At 39.9% G+C, this 22,282-nt stretch overlaps 1 protein-coding gene across 2 annotated transcripts in view; it reads left to right on the plus strand.

Moving 5' to 3' along the window:
- Positions 1–7,491: 7,491 nt before the first annotated feature.
- The window catches only part of TDRD7 (tudor domain containing 7), a 38,453-nt gene continuing 23,662 nt past the window's right edge, over positions 7,492–22,282 (plus strand). The window contains exons 1-4 of one of the 2 annotated variants that reach the window (XM_015826913.1): positions 7,492–7,593; positions 15,901–16,113; positions 17,934–18,075; positions 18,938–19,145. In XM_015826913.1, the coding sequence (XP_015682399.1) occupies positions 15,907–16,113; positions 17,934–18,075; positions 18,938–19,145 (557 nt within the window). In that variant the 5' untranslated portion in view covers positions 7,492–7,593; positions 15,901–15,906. Of the gene's footprint in view, positions 7,594–15,712; positions 16,114–17,933; positions 18,076–18,937; positions 19,146–22,282 lie in introns of those variants that run through there. The other variant, XM_029286345.1, reaches the window with a different exon arrangement.

Below are 22,282 nucleotides of genomic sequence, written 5' to 3' on the forward strand. Positions count from 1 at the left end.
ACCTCTTTGCGGTAAGCACCCTCATTGACATCTTGAATAAGGCTCACCACTGTTGTATCGTCTGCATACTTCACAATATGGTTGGTGGAAAACCTTGCAAAACAATCATGGGTCAACAGGGTGAACAACAGCAGACTTAGGACGCAGCTCTGAGAAGAATCTGCTCAAGAAAATGGTGTTAGAAATATTACAAGTACAGGTAGTCCTCAACTTACGACCACAATTGAACACAAAATTTCTGTTGCTAAGTGAGACAATGGTTAAATGAATTTTGCCCTTTTTATGACCATTCTTGACACAGTTGTTAAGTGAATCACAGTAGTAACAAAGTTGTTAAATGACATTGGCTTTGCTTGTCAGAAGGTTGCAAAAGGGGATCACATGATCCCAGGACACTGCCTCCATCATAAATATGAGTCACTTGCCAAGCATCTGAATTTTGATCATGTGATTATGGGGATGTTGCAACAGTCATAAATGTGAAAAACGGTTATAAGTTCCCTTTTTTCAGTGCTGCAGAAATGTCAAATGGTCACTAAATGAGCTGTTGCAAGTTGAGGACTATGTCTACTGATTTCAAAAAGGAAAAAAACAAAGAGTAACAAATAGACATAAAAGTTTTATTTACATGTACATCACACTCACCTGCATAGAAAGCAAAGAACAGAGACAAGATGTCATTTCTGGGGATAGCTGAGTTAATTTAGTAAATGAAATCAGTAATTTCAGTAATAAGGAATTGGTCTCATGCATTGCAAAGGCTTCTGCTGGTGATTTTGGGAATATTTTTCAACAATTCCACTGTTTTCTTTGTCCTTATGAAAATGACATGATAGATAGACAGGCAGACATGCAACTTTCCACTTCCACTTGGACTTTAAGTAAAAGGAGATTTAAACCCAAATTCTATTCACTGAACAAATCAGTGCCTAGATCATCTGTTTAAGTCACTTAATCTTAACTTTACGACACGGTCATGGTTTTAAATGATTGCTTTTTTTACAGCTGAGCTTTTTACACAATAGCGATTGTCTTGCTTTGGCTATGAAAAGAGTTCTCCCAGACCTGTCCTTCTACTTGCTTAGCGTCTATGTCTCATATTGCCTTTGAAATCATAAAGGCAATGTCAATAAAAGAACGCATACACAATGTTAGTCCTAATATATATAAATATTTGTTTGCTTTTATTTCTTAGAAATGGTATGGCATCTAACAATGAAGTCCAATGTGGACTGAAAGAAAACACACTGAAAAAATAAATAGAACACTGTTTGTACCATCCTATTAAGAGATCTTAATAAACATGCGTGACCAGGCAGATGTTTTAAGGATAGAATGCAACACTGCTGCGTTACTTCCATTAAGTTTTTGGAAGAAACCTGTAGTCCCAATGCAATAATTGAAATCATTTAAATTTCATATATTGTTTCTCCACTCATTTTTGTTTGGCTTGTTTCCCAACTTGTTTTTTTAGTATCAGTTTTAGATTTGAAGTCCATTCTTTGTAAAATACCAAACATGGGTGGAGATAGAGTGACATAAGCAGAGTTGACAGATGTTACGGAATATAATAGGCTTGTGAAGACAGCCATCGTGTTGTAATGCTTAAAGAGGAGAAGGAGGAACCATGAAGTCATTTTTGACTTCTAACAACTATACAGATAGATCTTCTCCATGACTATCTATTCCCTAAGCCGTTCTTTCAAATTTTCCAGTGATGTGTTCATCACCATTGTAACTGAATCCACACAACTTGTTGCCGTTTGTCCTCTCCTTCTCTTTCCTTCCACCTTCCCTAGCCTTTTCCAGAGAGCTGGGTCTTCGCATAATGTGTCCTAAGTAGGATAATTTGAGTCTGGCCATTTGTGCTTCAAGTGAGAACTTGGCTTGATTTGTCTGATGATCCATTAGCTTGTTTTCTTGGCTGTCTATGGTATTCTCAGGTCTGGATTAGCAATGGAGAAATCCAAGTTCTTGTCCTTCCATGGAAGCCAGTTGTCCTTGGGTGACTCAGTCATATTTTCAGTCATATTCTTTTTCTGCCCCTCAAAATGTCAGGCTCTGCGACAAACCAGCTGAAGAACATATTCTTCATCTCACCAATGGACAAGTGTGCAACAAATAAGTTGGCCCTGCAATGGTGGAACAAATGCTTAAAAAAAACAGATTGGTGAAATATGACATAGATTTGTTTCCACAAAGAGCTTCTCGGAAAAGGCAGCTTGACTTGTAGCCTTCTACAGTGGCTTCTGCCTGCAAAACAGAGCAGAATGAAGCAATATGTTCTCCTGATCGTTAGAAGTGGAGGTGCCATGTTGCCTTACAAAACAACTTTGATGGAAAACTTTGCACCACTGCAAAAAATTTCGCAGTCATATTATATAACAGAGAATTATCTGAAGAAGCACTGGATACAATTTATATTTTTCTTACATAGGTATGTTTTCTTACACAAGTATACAATTTACCACCAGGTTAACTTAAAGAATGTATTAAAATATATCAACTCTCAGGTACATGTGGGACAAGTTCATAAATTTGTACTTTATTCTGCAAATCATCTCTTAGGGGTGATGCAGAATTAGGCCCCTCCTCTGATGTTGTCTGTCTTATGGAATAACTTATCCCCTGATGTGTCCCAAACTTTACCCTGATGCATTTTAAGCATCTTTTTTTTTTTAAAAAAAAAAAAACACCTTGGTTTTATATTGGTCTCCCTATCTATAATCTCATCTTATTTTACTTTAAATTGTTTTAATTCTGAAAAGTTCTACACCACGTTGGTTTTCCAGGGTTTTTTTTATGGATATGCAATCTGTAAATACTTTCATGAAATAAATAATAAATGTTTGCAAAGTAGAGCAGATGTTACTTGCTAAAGATTCAACTTAAAAAACAAGCTAACACTCTTGTTGAAAGAAAAATCTTCATCAGGGTCCAGTCGAAGCTGGGAATAAACAAAATGGAGACTGCTTTAGAAAGAAGGTTGTAGTTTATTGAAGAGGAAAACCAGACAGAAAGATAGCTCTGGGAAAGCTGACCACATGTAGCAGGGAGTGATGGATTTTTATACCTTCTGGGGCTCTTGAGATTGTTTCCTGTTCCTGTTTGAGGCTTTGTATTTCCTGTGTCATGTACTGTGACCTGAGTCTGAGTGTGCCTCTTTGGCATTGGTTGGTTAATCCTATTAGGTCTTGCCTTAGAGTTTGGGTGGGGTATGTAGATTTTAAGGGTCTTTCTCTTCTTAATCTCTTCAGCTTCTAGCTGGAAGGCTCCAACCTTCCTGAATGGATTATTACATCTGCATTTCTATAAGCTGGTTTCTGCTGAGTTGTCTCATTGGGGGGGGAGAAGTTTCTGCCTTTTTAAAGATCTTCTCCATTATTCCTTTGGGGAAATATATTTTAATATTCCCCTAAATATTTCTTTCTCTGGATTCTTCCCACATTCTTGAATAACACTCACTAAGTGCTGGGATATTTTTTTTTNAATAATAATAATAATAATAATAATAATAATAATAATAATAATAATAATAATAAAGTTGGAAGGGACCTTGGAGGTCATCTAGTCCAACCCCCTGCTCAGGCAGGAAACCCTATACCATTTCGGACAAATGGCTGTCCAGTCTCTTCTTAAAAACTTCCAGTGTTGGAGCATTCACCACTTCTGGAGGCAGGTTGTTCCAATGGTTAATTGTTCTAATTGTCAGGAAGTTTCTCCTTAGTTCTAGGTTGCTTCTCTCCTTGATTAGTTTCCATCCGTTGCTTCTTGTCCTGCCTTCAGGTGCCTTGGAGAATAGCTTGACTCCCTCTTTTTTGTGGCAGCCCCTGAGATATTGGAACACTGCTATCATGTCCCCCCTCATCCTTCTCTTCATTAAACTAGACATAACCAATTCCAGCAGCCTTTCCTTATATGCTTTGGCCTCCAGTCCCCTAATCATCTTTGTTGCTCTTCTCTGTACTCTGTAAAATAAAGTACACACAATATAAATGAAATTAATAGAATAATTTCACTGGTCACCATTCTATCAATGGGATGTAATGTAATTAGAGAAGGTTCAAAGGAAGGAAACTAAGGTGGTCAAGGGACTGGAACATATTTCCTATGAGAAAAGATTGCAATATTGGGGGCATTTTAGTCTTGAAAGGAAGCAAATGAGAAGAAACATAATGAACTGCACAAATCAGGCATAGAGAGATAAAGGGACAAGGGGAAGATATTTTCCTCTTCCCAAAATGCTAGAATCAGAGGTCACCCAGTGAAATTGAATCTTGGAAGAATCAAGACAGATTAAAGACTTTTGTTTGTTTGTTTGTTTGTTTGTTTGTTTGTTTACACAACAGGTGATTCAGTTTTGGAATTCACTGCCATGAGATGTGGTGCTGGTTTTCAGCTTGGCTGGCTTCATAAAAGGGTTGGTCCAATTCATGGAAGCCAAGGGATCAACGGCTGCTAGTCTTGATGGCATTGTGACTGCCTCTCAGGGCCACCTGCTGGCAGGCTGGTAGGCAGATAATCAACTGCTGTGAAAATAGACTGCTGGAATACACAGGCCAGGGGTCTGATCTCTAGGGGACCACTGCTCCTTTTCTTTTCTATGGAATGGGGCTAATAGGATTTTGTTCTTTCCAGGAGCAGTGGCAGCTCAGAAGATTCATTTTTTCTTTCAATTCAATCTTTTAAATCTTTTTTTTTTCTCAGCTAGAAGGCAAGACAAGAAACAATGGATAGAAACTAAACAAGGAGAGAAGCAACCTAGAACTAAGGAGAAATTTCCCAACAGTGAGAATAATTAATCAGTGGAACAACTTGCCTCCAGAAGTTGTGGGTGTCCATCACTGGAAGCTTTTTTTAAGAAGAGACTGGACAGCCACTTGTCTGGAATGGTGTAGGGCAGTGGTGGCGAACCTATGGCACAGGTGCCAGAGGCGGCACTCAGAGCCCTCTCTGTGGGCACACGTGCCATCGCCCCAATTCTAGGCCTTCAGCTGGGTTTTATAAAACCTTTTCTCTTTAGGCCTCCGCCGCCCTATACCAAAAAAAAGGTTCAATCAATCAGTCAATTTCAACTTCTCACGAGAAAAAAAAGATCTTGCAAAGTTGGAATTGATTGATTGAACTTTTTAGTCCCACCCAGTCTGCTGTTACCACCGCAGCCACGCCCACCCAATGGGCCACACCCAGCCAATGGGCCACACCACTCGGCACCCGATGATCCATAAGTGGGTTTTGGGTTGCAGTTTGGGCACTCGGTCTCTAAAAGGTTTGCCATCACTGGTGTAGGGTCTCCTGACTGAATAGGGGTTGGACTAGAAGACCACCAAGCTCCCTTCCAATTCTGTTATTCTGTTAAGGAGAAGAGATTGGCTCATTAGATTCCATGCAAGTTTTCACCATTTTGAGGCAGCAGAAATGCAGATGGTCAAAGGTCAGCTTCAAATTGGTGTGTATGGGATGGGCGGAGGGGGGGGGAGAAATAGTGAAAATGGTGCCCTGTGGAATTCTCCCCAGTCTCCATTCAGATGGAAGGGAGTGCAATACAAATTGCTAGTTGAGTGTAACAATTAGTACTAATAATTGCCCAAGTTTAATATGTCTCATTTTTTTATTTAGTGAACGGCCCATGTTTTACCTTTTTTCTGCTGTCTTTTGGATGTATATTGTCCATATACATTCAGAATATATAGAATTAAACTGTTGCCAATGTCAAGCTGGACAGAATTCATCTTATTTTGGTGAGGTGGTTGCTATGAGCAACCAATATTATTTTGCTTTGCTCAGTCTGTCCCATAGTGTTTCACCCAACAATCCAGCAAGTTGAGCTATGCTCAGCTTTGTTTTTTGTTGCTGTTGTTTCTTGTTCAGGAATTCCAGAATGTTTGGGTATTTTGTGTTAAATTAAAACTGCATGACGTGAACTGGTAGAAAAACTAATGTGGGCCTTTCCAAAGTCTGGCAAGAGTTTGAGCTGCCCCAATTCATGCACTATTCAAAGTCGTGCCAGAAAAAAATACCATGCAAATTCATATATGTTTCTTTTGAGTTCCAGAACTCTCTAACCTCAATTATAAAAGAAAACACATTGTGCTTGCAGGAATGGTGAGCTTGCTCATTAGTTCTGCAAACCAGGGAGAGGGGGATAGTACGTTGCAATTGGCAAGACAAAAATTAGAAGGATGAATAACATGCTTTGCCTAAACTATGAATGAAGATTTCATTGATTTTTCATGAATTGATGAAATAGCAAATAATGAAACAACTTACTTTCGTTCTTTCGTCTTTGCCCTTCTGTCCTTGAAACTTTTTATCAAACACGGACCTGTGTCGGAGTGTAGGAACTTATGTCTATCAGGAGCTGAATGTTGACGAGAGAGTCACTGGTAAACTTAAGTACTGTCTGGGAAGGGGGTTTTCTCTGAACACTGACCCTAAGTTTCAAGGTTATAGACGGGTGGAGGGCCCATAGTCATGTGAACTGCATTTTGAGTGCTCCTCAGACAGCCCACATTTATGGCTATTCACAGCATCCCATGGTCACATGACTTTGATTAACAACTTTTTAATGAAAACTGACATTTATTTCTAGTTTCCGGGAACAATTCCTTTAGCAAACAATGGGTCCACGTAACTACCGCTGCATTCACTTAATGACTGCCGCAAAAAACATTGTAGAATCAGGTGCGGTCACATGGTGATCTGCTTTACAATCATCATAACTTACAACCAAAATTGCAGCTCAGTTAAGGAAATAAATCAAGTACTATCTGTAGCCAGTTAACTCATTCAATGCTCAGTCTATTTCTGGTCACCTCTACTCTCTAGGAATCTTTTTTTTTCTTGCAGTAAGCAACAGCGTCTACATCTGATCACCATATATCGGTAGTCCTTGACTTACAACCACAATAGAGTTAGTTGTTAACTGAATCTGGCTTTTTCATTGACTTTGTACGTCAGAGGGTTGCAAAAGGTGATCACATGACCCCAGGATACTGCAATTGTCATAAATATGAGCCAGTTGTCAGGCGGCTGAAGTTTGATCATGTGACCATGGGGATGCTGCAATAGTTGTAAGTATGAAAAATGGTCATAAATGATTGAAAAGTGCCATTGTAACTTCAGTCACTAAATGATCTGTTGTAAGTCAAGGACTACCTACCGGTATATCAGGAGTAGGCAACCTCGGCTCTTTTATGACTCATGGACTTCAACTCCCAGAATTCCTGAGTCAGCTCTGACTCAGGAATTCTGGGAGTTGAAGTCCATGAGTCATAAAAGAGCCGAGGTTGCCTACCCCTGACCTATATAAATCGATTTACAGTATACAAATAGAACATAATAATTCAACACCATAAAATCATTACTGTACTGTATGCAGGTTCCACAGCTAGAGGTCACTGTATTTCACAAGGTTCTTCCTCTGTATTTTTCTACTATATTTCCGCCTTTCACTTTCAATTCCTTTAATTTAGCTACGGTTTCGATTTTGTAGTAGTTGAATTTTCTATGCTGCTGCTGCTGCACTTACTAACTAAGAAACATTGCAATTTCTTCAACGTAACCAGGAAGAAAGAGGGGTGACTCTCCAAGGTAAGATACATAAGATGTGGGTTGGGTATTCTGAAAGAAAATAATGTCTCGAATAGCTGGAAAATATCAGCCTGGTTAAGACTTTTCAAATAAAGAACACTCGGAGACTGTTTTGTCCGAATATAGGTACTTTGCATATTCTGTGACTCTATGAATTCTAGCAAAGTTATTGTAGGTGAATGATTGTCATCAGTCTAGCACAGTTTACATATATGTGTAACTGAACAAATACATTTAATGAGGAACACCCGTTTAATTATACTATAGCCAATGGCAGGATAATTTGTTATAATTGATTCACTATTGCAGTCACATACTAGACTAAGCGAGAACTGTTTTGAAGAGGCATTGTTTTGATAGGCTTCCTTCCTTCCCTTCCTTCTTCCCTTCCTTATTTTTTATCCCATATTTGTTATTTTTCATAAATAACTCAAGGCAAGGGATATACTTAATATTCCTTCCTCCTCCTATTTTCTCCAAAACAGCAACCCTGTGGGGGGGGGGGGGGAATCAATCTTGGGCTGAGAGTGAGTGGTCCAAGGTCATCCAGCCGGCTTTCATGCCTAAGGTTTGACTAGAATTAACAGTATCTTGGCTTCTAGGCCAGCACCTTAAATTAATCATTATTTTAATACATTCAGGGTTTTACAATATTGCAAACTGCTTTAACAGTTTGGTAAAGGTTGGTACGAAAATTAAAAACAAATGAGTACATAACTCTTATGGCAGCCAGTTTGGTGTAATGGTGAACAGCCTCAGGCTACAAACTGGGAGACTAAGATTCTTGTTCTGCTTTGGCACAAAGCCACCAGGGTGATTGGCCAGTCACTTTTTCTCTTAGCTCTAGGAATGTTGGCCCAGCCAAACACTGGGTTGATTCACTTGGTGTGAACAGCCAATGAAACATCCAGAAGTAGTGAAAATCCCTTTTTATTCTGTACAGGCAAAAGGGGTGCACTTAGAGCAAATGCCACAAATCAAGCATGCCAATTTACAATTTGCCAGCATCTTAATATAGCTTCAGGCAAGGAAATGATATAACTTTAGTTCTTATTAGTTGATCATGAGACAGATTTCAAGTATTGCTAGATAGATTTCATGTATCTTTTTATGGGAGTGCACTTCATTATCTAAGCCAGTGATGGCGAATCTTTTAGAGACCGAGTGCCCAAAAACTGGCCCCGCCCCTGCTCCAACCCCCGCCCCACCCCCGCTCTGCCCCCATCCCCCACCCTGCCTGCCCACAGGACCACTCACTGCCTCTAGGGCCCGCCGCAGATCACCCAGGTAGCCCAGCAGCGCTATGGCGGCCACACCCTCTGCCCGCACCCTGCAGCATCAATTGCATGATGGGATGTGAGGGCAGAGTCTTGTCTATGCTGCCTGGCTGCCATGTCCTTGGCTGCACTGCTCCGTATGGGCCATGCTCGGGGGCGACTCTCCTCCAGGGGGGCTGCTGGTGAGAAGGGGGTCGCGGAGGGAGGCAAGGCTGGGGCAACGGCACGTGTGCCCACAGAGAGGGCTCCGAGTGCCGCCTCTGGCACCTGTGCCATAGGTTCGCCATCACTGATCTAAGCTGTCCACCTCTGGACATGATTTTTACTATGCTAAAAAGATCAACTTTCTGATCCCAGCACTCTAGCTCCTTTGTTTATGTCAGGGATCTCCAACTCTTGGGTGTGGACTGGCACCATTCCGTGGCCTGCCAGGAACTGGGATGCGCAAGCGAGCAAAGCCCCAGCCACACATACATGGGATTCAGGCAATACGCAAAACCATGCTCCCCTGGTCCACAGAACCAGTCCCTGGCACCCAAAAGGTTGGAAGCCACTTGTTTACGTAACTTCAACTATAGATAGCTCTTGACTTATGACTAGTCACTTAGTGACTGGTCCAGGTACTGACAGACCTACTGGGGGGGGGGGTAGTTACAATCCAGATTTAGAATTCCAATGCATAGCCCCCGATTGGCAGCTGCGCTGCATCTACGGCCATTTGCAGTGTCCTTCAGTCACGTGACCATGTTTTATGATGGTTTTGCTGAAAACACCATTTACTTCCAGTTTTTAGCAAAACCGCGCCCCTAGAGAATCATTGGTTTGCTTAACTATCGTGATGTTCACTTAACAACCATGGATTCTTTTACTGCTGCAAAAAATGGCTTTTAACTATTCCATCCGGAAGGCAACAATGACCAATCATTTCTGAAATTCTGTCAAGAAAACTGAAGGAACAGACTGATTCAAAGGCAGACACATAATTCAACTCATAAATCTGGCTAACGCAGTTTCATTATAGGTAGTCCTCGACTTTACAACCACAACTGAGCCCAAAATTTCTGTTGCTAAGCAGATCAGTTATAAAGTGAGTTGTGCTCCATTTTACGATCTTTCTTGCCACAGTTGTTAAGTGAATCACTGCAGTTGTTAAGTTGATAACATGGTTGTTAAGTGAATCTGGCTTCCCCATTGACTTTGCTTGTCAGAAAGTCATAAAAGGTGATCACATGATTCCAGGACACTGCAACCATCTTAAATATACAGCACTTGCCACACGGCCAGATTTTGATCACATGACCACAGGGATGCTGCAACGGTTATAAGTGTGAAAAATGGTCATAAGTCACTTTTTTTGGTGCTGTTGTAACTTTGAATGAATGGTTATTAAATGAATGGCTGTAATTCAAGGACTTACCTGTATTGGGCTTTTGGTCCTCAGCACTGATGGGATTTTTTTATTTTGGCTGCAGTAGAGTTGGGGAATCTTAAGACCTAACTCTCCCACCAAATCTTTCAAACATCCCTGTAATGCTTTGTCCATCTCTTGCTTTTTCCAATAAGAGAAAAGAGCCTGACAAGTAAAGACAGAGCACAGGTTCCTCAGAGGGTTTCTGGGATCCTCAAACAACTTCTCCCTAAATGCTCATGGGAGGAGACGGGACTTTTTCCTATTCTGATGAAGCTCTCAGAATGTAGTGAGATCTAAACTCATCTCCAGCCAATAGGTCTGAAGTTCCTGGTATTCAGACTACTGTATAGAGCAGTGGTTCTCAACCTTTTTAATGCCGCGACCCCCAACCGGTCGTAAGTCGAGGACTAAACCGGTCGTAAGTCAAGGACTAAACCGGTTGTAAGTCGAGGACTACTCAACCGGTCATAAGTCGAGGACTTTCCCTGCCCGGGAGCGCCACGCATGCGCAGTTCTGCCCCCTGCGCCGGCTGAGGCATAGCTGGCAAGCGGCAGAGACGGAGCAGGCCGACCACCAGCTGGCCCAGCTCAAGGGAGGTAAGGCACCCGCTGGAAAAGGGGAAAAAAATGGCGGACAGTCTTGCTTGGCGACCCCCGTGAAATGGTCGATCGACCCCAAATGGGGTCACGACCCCATAGGTTGAGAACCACTGGTATAGAGAATCCTTGACTTACAATCAAAATTGGGACCAGATTTTCAGTTGCTTATTTATTTATTTAGCATATGGCATATCATACATGGACTAGCAATATATATTAACATATCACCTAGATTAGTAAAGCACAATAAAATATAAATGTTTAAAAGATCTATGTTCAAATACCAATGTCTAGGACTCTAGGTCATACCAATGTCTAGGACTCTAGGTCTAGGTCACCATTGAAGTGCACCATCATTTATATTAAAAAAAATCAGATACTGGACAGGTATATGCCCTCATCTTACAGCTGGTCATGATATGATATACAGTTTGATGTGGGATCCCGTAGTCACACTGAGGGGAGAATATTATGCCCCATTTATACAGAGAGTCCTGGCAGATACTGTGTGAGGTGTGGATCCTATTCGGGATTGTCCATTGCTAATATGGTAGTTCAAAGCCTGGCACCTTTTTTTGTGGGCTCACCTTTTTCGGTTGCTAAGCAAGTTTTACCTGATTTTATGACCTTTTTGCGAGGGTTGTTAAGCAAGTCATTGCAGTTGTTAAATGAATCACGTGGGCATTAAGTGAATCCAGCTTTCCCATTGACTTTGCTTATTGGAAATCAGCAGGGAAAGTTGCAAATAGAGCTCAAAAAACTCTGGGACACTGCAACCATCATAAATACATGCTAGTTGCCAAGTGTTGATTTCAGATAAAGTTAAGATTCAAACTACCGCCCAAGGTGTAGGAGTGTCCTAAATCAGGGCTTTTCAACCTTTTCACCCATTGTACCACTTTTAGGATATGGTAATATCCGAGTACCACCAGTCGCCTAGCAAGGTGTCAAAAACTTGATGACCAAAAAAAAAAAAAGGAAAAAAGTGAAGTACAGGTAGTCCTCGACTTACAACAGTTCGCTTAGTGACTGTTCGAAGTTACAATGGCACTGAAAAAAGCGCCCCCCAAGGCACAGCCGAGCAAGACACCTGCCTGCCCGTCCCGCGGCACTCTCATTCCCCTCCCCCGCTTTTCTAGGATGGTCGCGTACCACCTGCCAGGTGCCAATGTACCACAGGTGGTACCCATACCACTGGTTGAAAAGCCCTGTCCTAAGTGTTGCTGATAGTTAATATTGCCATGTGGTAGTATCAGAGTCTTTACAACTTTACACATAAGAGTATAGGGCAAACTCACTAGAATTGAACCACAAACTTTATCGCATTCATTAAAGAAAGCACAGAAGGGTTTGTAGTGTTTTCACCCATTAATTCTCCCCTTTATTGAGCTTGATTTATGTCCCTTTCTGAAGCTCAGTGGAGCAAAAACTGCATCCATTTTTTTAAAAGAGTGTTGTGTGAAAGTATTAAAGTCAAAAATACAAAGCTATCAACATAGCTTTGTTTTTTTTAAATAAACTAAACGTGGTTGACTTTTTGACGGATCAGTGTCTTGCACTAACTAAATCAGTATGATAAGCCTATGATTTAATATACTGTGCAAACCTAGCTAATAGAGCAAAACATGGTTTGGCCTGTTGTAGGAACAGAGCCAGTGGTAGTTAAATAGGCAGCTAGAGCCTTCTTCTTTAATACTTGGGGGGGGGGGGGAAGCATCTCACACCCGATCATAAATTGTATTCTACGTCCTTTATCAGTGTCCAGAAATTAACTTGGGGCTCAAATGAAGTAAATATTCATAGCAGAAAAGCCACTGCCAAATTAAAGCACTAGCAACTTAAGCAGGGTGTAGGAATACGCCTGATTGGGGAAGGCCAGCGTAGTTACAGCTCATCAGCTACAAACCGCCTACTAATCCTATTGGTGGCCTTCACGTGTTGGGGGTCGAGGGCGTGGTCGGCCGCCGGAGCCAGGGCTAGTGCGCAGGCGCAGATACGCTGTGTCTGTCCTCAGCGTTGGGTTCTTTTTGCGGGGTGGGGAGGTGTAATTTTGAAGCTGAGGGAGAAGTTTGGAGGGGGGGGGGAAAAGGAGAGACAGGAGGAGGAGGGTCCTGCGGTCGCCGGCACACGAGCGCCGCCGAGAAGCGGGGAAGTGGCCTTTAGTAGTCGGACCCGGTGCTCAGGCCGACGGGCCACGGGAAGTCAGAGCGCCGAGGGAAGGGGGATTGCGAGGGGAGCCGCCCTCTCCGCGCCGAATTGGCACCATTCGGGGTAATCCTAGGAATTGGTGAGCCGAGCCGCAGCTCCTTGCCTTAGCTCGGGGAACGGCCGTTTTCTGCAGAAGGACTGCGGGGTCTACCCGAGCCGGCCGAAGTACAGCTCTTTTTTTTTTCTTTTTCTTTTTTAATGAAAAATCGCTGAGACGGCGTCTAGTGCTTGCCTGGCTCAACTAGCCTAACCCTGGCTTGGAGTAAATAATTACTTCCCCTCCAGATTCCCTTGGGACCAGAAGGGCGTTCGTGCGTGACTCTGTATTAGGAGTCCCTAAGACTTGAAATACCGGAGGTTTTGGGTTATCCTTTATATATCCGTGTTCAAAATATTTATTAGCATAAATACCCTTTAAACTTGCGTTATCCATTTCTCGCCTCTGCCGTTTCTATTTTCTTGCAATCGTTGGTATACTTGTACTGTGGGGAAAGATGGGAGCGAGAGATGGAACATTTTCATTGCTGTTGCTGCTAAGGCTCATTTTTAGCATTACTTATTTTTTCTCCCCTTCTTTTTCACTCTCAAGTTTTTTAATTTCAACCTGTCTCCTCTTGTTACAGCTTCATTGCTTTGATTTTTTTTGTTTTTATTGCAAAGAATGATGCTTGGAGCTTATTTTTATTATTTCCAAGGGGGAGTAAGTAAACTTATTTTGAAGCTTATACTTTGCATTGTTGTTAAAGGCCCAAAGATGCCTAAAATAAACGTGAAATGAAATCTATAAGAAAAAGCTTAATGAGAGTGCTATAAGGATGACTGACAATCCCTGGATAATTTTTGCTTTTGCTGTTACCATTGCCTTGTGTCTGATAAGCAAGACTATGTGCCACACTGAGATTTGATGATTTGGTCAAGTATAGATTAGGAATTATCAATCTGGCAGATTTTTTTTCCTTGACTTGTAATGGTTGAGCTTTTAGTTTTGGTTCATCTTGCATATCCATTTAGAATTACCACCTTTTATATAGCTGGCAATGTTAACAGTATCTTGAAGACTCACTATTATGTGACATGTTGTAATAATGCCTTGTTGTAATTCCCTATTGCCATTGGGTACAAAGAGCTTCTGGATCATGAGTTTTCATTCCTTTCCCCTTGCAACATGGAGTCAAATTAAGTAAAAGCACTTGGTTGTTTTTTAAAGCAGTTTGTTCAGTCTTAACCTTGGATTAATGAATCAAAATACTTGGGAAATTGGAATTTTCCCCTAAAATTTGAACTTAACTACAGTACTGGATTTGGGCATGATTCAGCATTTCATATGTAGATGAACTGAATGTGACAAATGAACAATGGAAGTTATCTCATACTTAGTATTTTCACAACATTTATATGTGCCAAACTCTTCTACATGTGGACCTGGGAAAGTTATTTTTGAGGATATTCTATATTTAAAAAGAACAGTAAAGAAAACATTTTGTCTTTCTGACATACAATAATGGGGTTGGTATAAAAATTATACATAGGAAGATTGGCTGCAGAAATGTACTGAAAGCTGGTAGCTTTGGGTGGAATGCAAAAGCGCTTTTTTCTGCTTTTCAAAGGACTATCAAGTAAAATAAAATGCCTGCTAAATCTCTAATGGATGTTATGCATTTTCTTTCAATTTTCCCAACTTAATTTTTTTTTAATGGACTATTCCAGTGCTTGTTTATTCTCCAGCTATTTTGGTTGTTGAAAGGCAGTGGTGGCGAACCTATGGCAGGGGTGCCAGAGGCGGCACTCAGAGCCCTCTCTGTGGGCACGCACGCCGTCACCCCAGCCCTAGGCTTTCAGCTGAGTTTTATAAAACCTTTTCGCTTTAGGCCTCCGCCGCCCTATACCAAAAAAAAAGTTCAAACAATCAGTCAATTTCAACTTCTCACGGGAAAAAAAAAGATCTTGCAAAGTTGGAATTGATTGTTTGAACTTTTTAGTCCCACCCAGTCTGCCGTTACCACTGCAGCCACACCCACCCAATGGGCCATACCCACCCAATGGGCCACACCCATCCGGCACCCGACGATGCATAAGTGGGTTTTGGGTTGCAGTTTGGGCACTCGGTCTCTAAAAGGTTCGCCATCACTGTTGAAAGGGATTCATTTATTTCTTGTGTACTCCGAGAGGATGAATAATGCAATGAAAACATGGCCCATATTGCCCATACAATACTTGAGGGAAGAACTCTAGACTTCCTGTGATATAAACTTATTTTAAAAGTGCCATAGTTTATATAGTCCTTTATGGTGTATGGATATGAATGTAGTCTTATAAAAAAAGGGAATTTTGACTAGGAGCTTAGAAAAAGTTTACTCCACCTGTGTAGTTTAGGAGATTAAAGTTTTGATTTATGGTTCTCCCCAACAAGACAATATGTATTGGTTGTTAGAGAAGACATTTTTTGTATCGTACTTCAAAAAATATAAATTTTATTTCCGATATTTTTTCTGTGGGAGGAAATGGTTCTAAACTAAAGGCATGGATATTCTGTGTTTTAGGAAAACCATTATTGCTTTCACCTGTTACATTTCTGTTTATTTTTCCTTCAGAAGTTGATATATGCAAGATATTCTTTTCAACAGTCCTGCACAATATTTTTATTCTCAGATGCTTTGTCATTATAAAATAATTAACACATCTTCCTAGTGTGATAGGATATTTAGTTTTAAATTCTGAATATACTACCATTGAATTTCTTGCATATTAATGCTTCAAACTCAACAATGCTTGCCAATTTCCATGTAAAATTCAAGTATATTTCTATTGCAGGTAAAGATGCAGGAAGCAGATCTAGTAGCAAAAATGCTTCGAGCTGTTCTCCAGTCTCATAAAACTGGAGTGCCCTTTTCCTATTTGCAAGGGGAATATAAATCTTTAACTGGAGATTGGATTCCTTTTAAGCAGCTGGGACATGCTACATTAGAGGGATATCTGAAGAGCATTCCTGGAGTTGTTAGAATTGAAATTAGCAAAAGTGGTGAGGTGAGACATCCTTTCTTTATACTTAAACTATAAATGTGCAAAAATTCTAAACATTCCACAAATGGAAACTTGTTACAGCTGTATTATGATTATTTTATCACAAAGCAAAGCCTATATCCAGGTATTTCCTATTTAATGACTGTCCTTGAATAGTTCGCATGGTGGGATAACAATACTTAGTTTTTATCTTATTTATTTGTAATACATATAAAAAGATCCATTTGAATCTTTTGAGTACAGCCAAAAACTCGCGGAAATATATATGTTTTAAAGGTAATAAGTAATAATAAACATATTAAATTTGCATGCTGCCTGACTCTCAATAACTCTGGGTTGTTCCCAACAATCAAATTACAATAAAATTAATAAAACATTGAAGATGGCGAGTGCACTCTCCCTTGGCATGGGTCTGGGTGAAGAGCTAGGTCTTCATGCTCTTCTAAACAACAGCAGAATTTAAGCCATCCAGATCTTGGTTAGAACCTCTTTCTCCTGCTACAGAGAAGGTGTGCTTCCGCAATCCTGATAGATGACATTATTTAATCAATTATTTAACCCAGAGCATATCAACCCTGCAGGATCAATTTGGTTGGGCAGATTATTGTGGGAGACGGTCCCTATGCTGGATGGGGGCTTTATAGACAGCAACCAACTTCTTGAATGCCACCAAGAAAAAGTCAACCACTGCAGCTCATGAATCAGAAATATTACATAGGCATACTGAGATATGCCTATTACTGCCCTCACCATCACATTCTGGATATGTTAAAAACTCCTTTGGTATTCAAAGACAGCCCATGTAGAACACATTACAATAATGAAGCCACAAGTTGACTAGGGCATGATTGACTGAAGAACTGATCTGGGAAAGGGTGCAGAAGGTGCACCACATGAAATTATGCAAAGTCTTTCTGGCTCACACCTCTTCTAGCAGGAGTTGTGAGTCCAGGAAGACCCCAACTTGTGTACCAACTTCAAAGGGGGAAGTCCTACCCAATCCAAAGTAGCCAACAGGTTTTGTGCCAGCTCCTTGATTTCATTGTCAGCTCCTTGTGCCAGCTCCTTGATTTCATTCTCTCTTTGTGGCCTCCAGCTGTTCTTGTAGCCTCAGAGACTTTGTTTGTCTCCAGCACTTCGTGGTAGACTAAAACAGACATGTCAAACTCATGACGTCACACAACGTATCGGAGCTTTTCCCTCATTGCCCGCAATGGGGTGGGCGCGGTTTCATCATGATGCGTCCAGCCTTTGGGCCGGCAGTTTGACACCCCTGGACTAAAAGTTAATACAATACTGGGTTGTGGGAGTCAGCCAAACCCACAAAAAACCCATACAGAAACAAAAAGACAACATCCACATCAATCTCTCCAATGTAACCCATCTGGATGCCATCTTAAAAAAAAAAAGCACTACTAGCTTATATGATCTACAGGTTGAGCACAATGTTTCTAAAAGACACTGGACAGCATATGACATAATAAAGGGTTAGGCAACCCCGGCTCTTTTATGACTCATGGACTTCAACTCCCAGAATTCCTGAGCCAGCATGGCTCCACGAGTCATAAAAGAGCCAAGGTTGCCTACTCCTGACATAGTAGCTAAGAGTGCCCCATATTTTCTGCTCTGGGCACTAACCTTAACCATAATATGTACAGTTGTGGCAGATGTATAGGTATAAGCTAAACTTGCTTTTTAGCAAAGTCCGAGCCAATGCAAAAAGAGTTTGAAATGGCTTCATAATGAATAAGTATCTCCCATAATTAGGAATATATAAAGCTATTAATACATAATCCATCTATGTTTCTTTCTACCTGACATAGGTAACTTGCCATGCTGTTGTTTGCCAGGAGACTGCAAGAATTGCTAAGCTTGTAGCCTGCCAGAGAACTTCAAAAAAAAAATCAAAACGACAAGTGAATTGCCAGATGAGGCTGAAAACTACTACCCCCCTCGCCTCAATAGGTAAGCTTGTCAGTTGCAAAACACCATGCTAGAGCACAATGAATGAATCAGCTACTTGCTAATCATGGCAGAGCTTTTCTGGTGTGGCATTTCTGCTGACTGCAGTGAACTGTGCTTACGCTTGGACAGTTCACGCGCCCCCCACGGCTGCATAGTAAAGTTGCTAATGTTGGAAAGAAAAGGAAGATCTGTGCCTATAATGCCATAGTATATTTTGTAATTCAGTCTCTAGTTTCATAATCCCATTATACTTATAATTTCATAATCCGTTAAGTTGGTAAAAAGTGCATTCTTCTGTATTTGATTATTTCCTAAAATATAGCTTTCTTAAATAACTGGATATATTTCTTTCAAAATAACTATCCTATAAGTTCAGGGACTGCATGCACTCCTGCCCTGTTTAGGAGTTTTTCTCTGTGCTAAACATGTATGATAAATTGGCCTTTTTCAGAACAGCAAACTTTACCTTTTCCAAAGCAAATTAAAGATTATAATGGATGTTTATTTCTGTGGGACATACACATAAGGGTCAAAGTGTTTCAACTTTGCTCACTCAGTGACATCATTGTGTTACTTGGACTTGCTCCTTGTAGCCTGTTGAATTATCTCTGTGTGTGTGTGTGTGAGAGAGAGAGAGAGAGAGAGAGAGAGAGAGAGAGATCGCCCAAGCGGGAAGAAATTAATCCTGATATAAGCTAGTAATATTAAAACTAATATATTTAGATTTCATGTGTTTATGTAAAATGTGCTTACTTATCAGATTCTCGGCTTTAGGTAAAGAAATAACTTCTATAGAAATGCTTCTTAGTCATAGGTAAATAGAAAATGAGGCTTAGGATGTGTCTATTTTGTTGTATTTTAGGCAGGCCAAAGGACACTCTGAGAAAACCTGGGTTCATGAGTTTTTCAGAAGAGGTTAAGAGGGGTACAGTCCCTCTGCTGAGTGGCAAGGGAAACCATACAGTTGTGAATCCTAGTATGAACCCTGCATCATATCCTTTATCCCCTGAATTTGGGACGGCTATACCTAATGAAGTTTTGATACAAGGACATGTGACCATGGTGAACAGGTTAGAAAACTTGTCAATGATTGTTGATATTTTAGAATTCTGTGTATAGTTAAGATGAAATTGCTATTTAATGGTATAAGTAGATATAAACTTCAAAGATAAGTGAAAGCATTATAGGAATTATAGACCAGTAGCATCCCTTGTTTTCCACTGAAGATGAAGAAGTCAGAAAATGAGTTGAAATGTGCTTGGGATAAACAAAAGTCCATCATTAGACAAAAACTAAAAATAAAATAAAAACAAATATAAAAATAATAATTAAAAAGTAATTAAATTGATTAAAAGGAAAACAAAAAATAAATCCAAAGGGCAGACTGGATGGACCACTAGGTCTTTTTCTGCCATCAGTTTTCTATGTTTCTATAATGGAAAAATATTTGAAAAATACTAGTTAAAGGAGGGAAGAGGAAGATCAGTATAATGCAAGAACATAGGGAAGAGAAATTGTATGATCAGACTTTTCCTGATTTTTTTGTTTGAGATAAATATTGTCATGTGGAGGATTGCTTCACAATATTTTCCTTGATAATGATTAGTGAAATACTTTGTAAAATGTTACAATTAACACTACACTATGGCATAATTAGAGCTATAACTTTAAATAAATTGTCTATACAGGTAACAATCTTGATCTCAAGTAACCAAGTACATTCTTTCTGATGGCAGTGTTTTACTGTAATGCATGGATTGCTCCACTTTTCACTTTCTTCACATATCTCCATCAGAAAAAATACATGAACAGATGTTAACACTAGACATACATAATCAAGAAATAAATGTGGAAAAGCAGAGGAACTTCCTAATTTATACAGGCCTTTAATTTTCAATGATCTAGTTTAGAATGTCCTATAATCTGAAAGGTGAGCCAGATTGGTGCAGTAGCTAAGGCACCAGACTAGAAATGAGAACGCTGTGTTCTAGTCCTGCCTTAAGAATGAAGGCAGCTGGGGACCTAGGGCTAGTCTCTCTCTATCATCCCTAGGAAGGGGACAGTAGGAAACCACTTTCAAAAACATTGCCAAGAAAACTGCAGGGACTTGTTCAGGCAGTGACCAAGAATCAAAATTCTCTTAAAGGCACATCTATACATACACACACACAATTTGAAAGGCCCATAGAGAAACAAGATTGAGTTATGCTAGCAAAATAGATAACTGATTATAAAGTGATATCCTCCAGTCAATGTTTCTTCATGTTTATTCATAAGCAAGTACTACTTATTCCAATTACCTTAATATAGACTACTCTTACTATTAATGTTAATTTCAAATTTAATGCTGTTGATTAGATAAGTTAACATAGGACTGTTTCTAGAGGTACTGAACTGAAGGCATTAACGAAGTGAAGGCATTAATAGTGCAGCCTTAAGTTCTAACCACATACATGTAGTCCTCAATTTTATGACTATAATTGAGCTTAGAATTACAGTAGTAAGTCATACCTGTCATTAAGTGGTTACCACATGACCAGCCTGATTTTATGATCTTTTTTACAACTGTTATTAAACAAACACTATGGTGATTAAATGAACCCACTGTATCCAATGGCCTTTTTTTTTTTGCCAGAAACCATATGTAATGCCAGTTTCCAGAAAAAAAAACGTAAATCACGGTCATGTGACCGTGTGTTAAACACGAAAGACACGACATATTGCGACTTCCCCATTGCTGGCAATGGGGTGGGCGCGGTTTCGGCGTGACACATGTGGACCAGCAGTTTTGACATGCCTGTACTAAAGGGTCAATACAATTCAAGAGAGTTTTGACTTGGGAACATAACGTTTGTGGGAACATAATGACTCAAAGCTGATGACACTTTTAACTCCACCCCCTAGCTTTGCCTGCTCTTTTCCTACTTGGGCTGAAAGTCACCATAATGTTAAACCAGTTGCCAAATGCTCAAAATGTGATCAAGTGACCGGGGGTGTGTGTGTGCAATAACTCTGAGGAGATCCATCATAACTTCAAACACTCATTAAGCAACTGGTTGTAAGTCGAGAACTACTTGTACAATGTATTTATATTTTTAAAGTAAATTGAGGTTTGTCACAATATTTATGTATTTGCCTTTAAATTACTATTTTTTTTATTCTAAGTGTAGAGAGCTGTTTGATAGACTTTTCGTTTATAAACTATATTTCTAAACCATAAACTGTATATTTGCCTTCAAAAAGTTTAAATACTTTATCCCTAAACTAGAAACAAAAATTAGCTTCTGGGGATTCTTTCTACAATACAGTATTAGGAGAAACTTAATATGTTAGGTATGCTTAGCTTTACTGAAGGTAAAACTCTGTACCAATTTCTTGCAGTTATTATACTGCTTGAATATCTATATTGAAGAGAGAGAAAATAATTTCCATATATCAAAAACAAGTACTGTGGTTTCAAAATGGGCAATAGTCCATTTTTACAGTTAGACAAAACTGAACTGTTACGTCCTGTTTTGTAATTCTGAGCAGATTCAATTATAAGAAAAGATGAACTTTATGCCACATATTTAGCGATCTAGCAGTATTCTTCCCTTCCCCCTTTCACAGTCTAAAAAATCAAAATCAACAAGCTCAGCTGCTGTGCCATCACTTCTCCATGTATTGTTTGCTGCTGTTGTAGATGATCAAATGATGATACAGATAGATCAGCAAGGACTGTTGTTATGGCTGGATTTTTCAGATTAGTTCCTATTGCCTTGTTAATCCTCCTGTTACGCTTTTAGGAAAATTGTGCTTTCAAATTAATATATTAGTACTATTGTGAGTCCTTTTTAGTTGAGAATGTCAGCCCTTTAAAATGGGCCAGATTAAAAAAAACAACAATAATTATATGAATGTTAGTTTACAGTTGTAGGGTACATTAGTAGAATTTTAAAAACCTGTCCAGGTTTATCTCAGATCACTGTACATCATATATTAAAATCAAGGCAGGGTATTTTGGGATTTTTTCTCATGTTTCCTTCTATGTCTGAACTCTGTAATTTATTGTTCAAGTTCCACCCTAGCAACAGATTCCTTCCTCCTTTAAAGTCTCTGTCATAACTTCTCCAAGTCAGTTCTTAATTCCTTTACAGAGGAGTTAATTTAGGTGGAGAGAGTATCTCTCAAATTCATTGTGATTTAGACATGAATAGAAATAATACAG

The sequence above is a fragment of the Protobothrops mucrosquamatus genome, unplaced genomic scaffold (genome assembly GCF_001527695.2).
Source record: "Protobothrops mucrosquamatus isolate PMUCROS unplaced genomic scaffold, P.Mucros_1.0 scaffold3377, whole genome shotgun sequence".
Lineage (NCBI taxonomy): Eukaryota > Metazoa > Chordata > Lepidosauria > Squamata > Viperidae > Protobothrops > Protobothrops mucrosquamatus.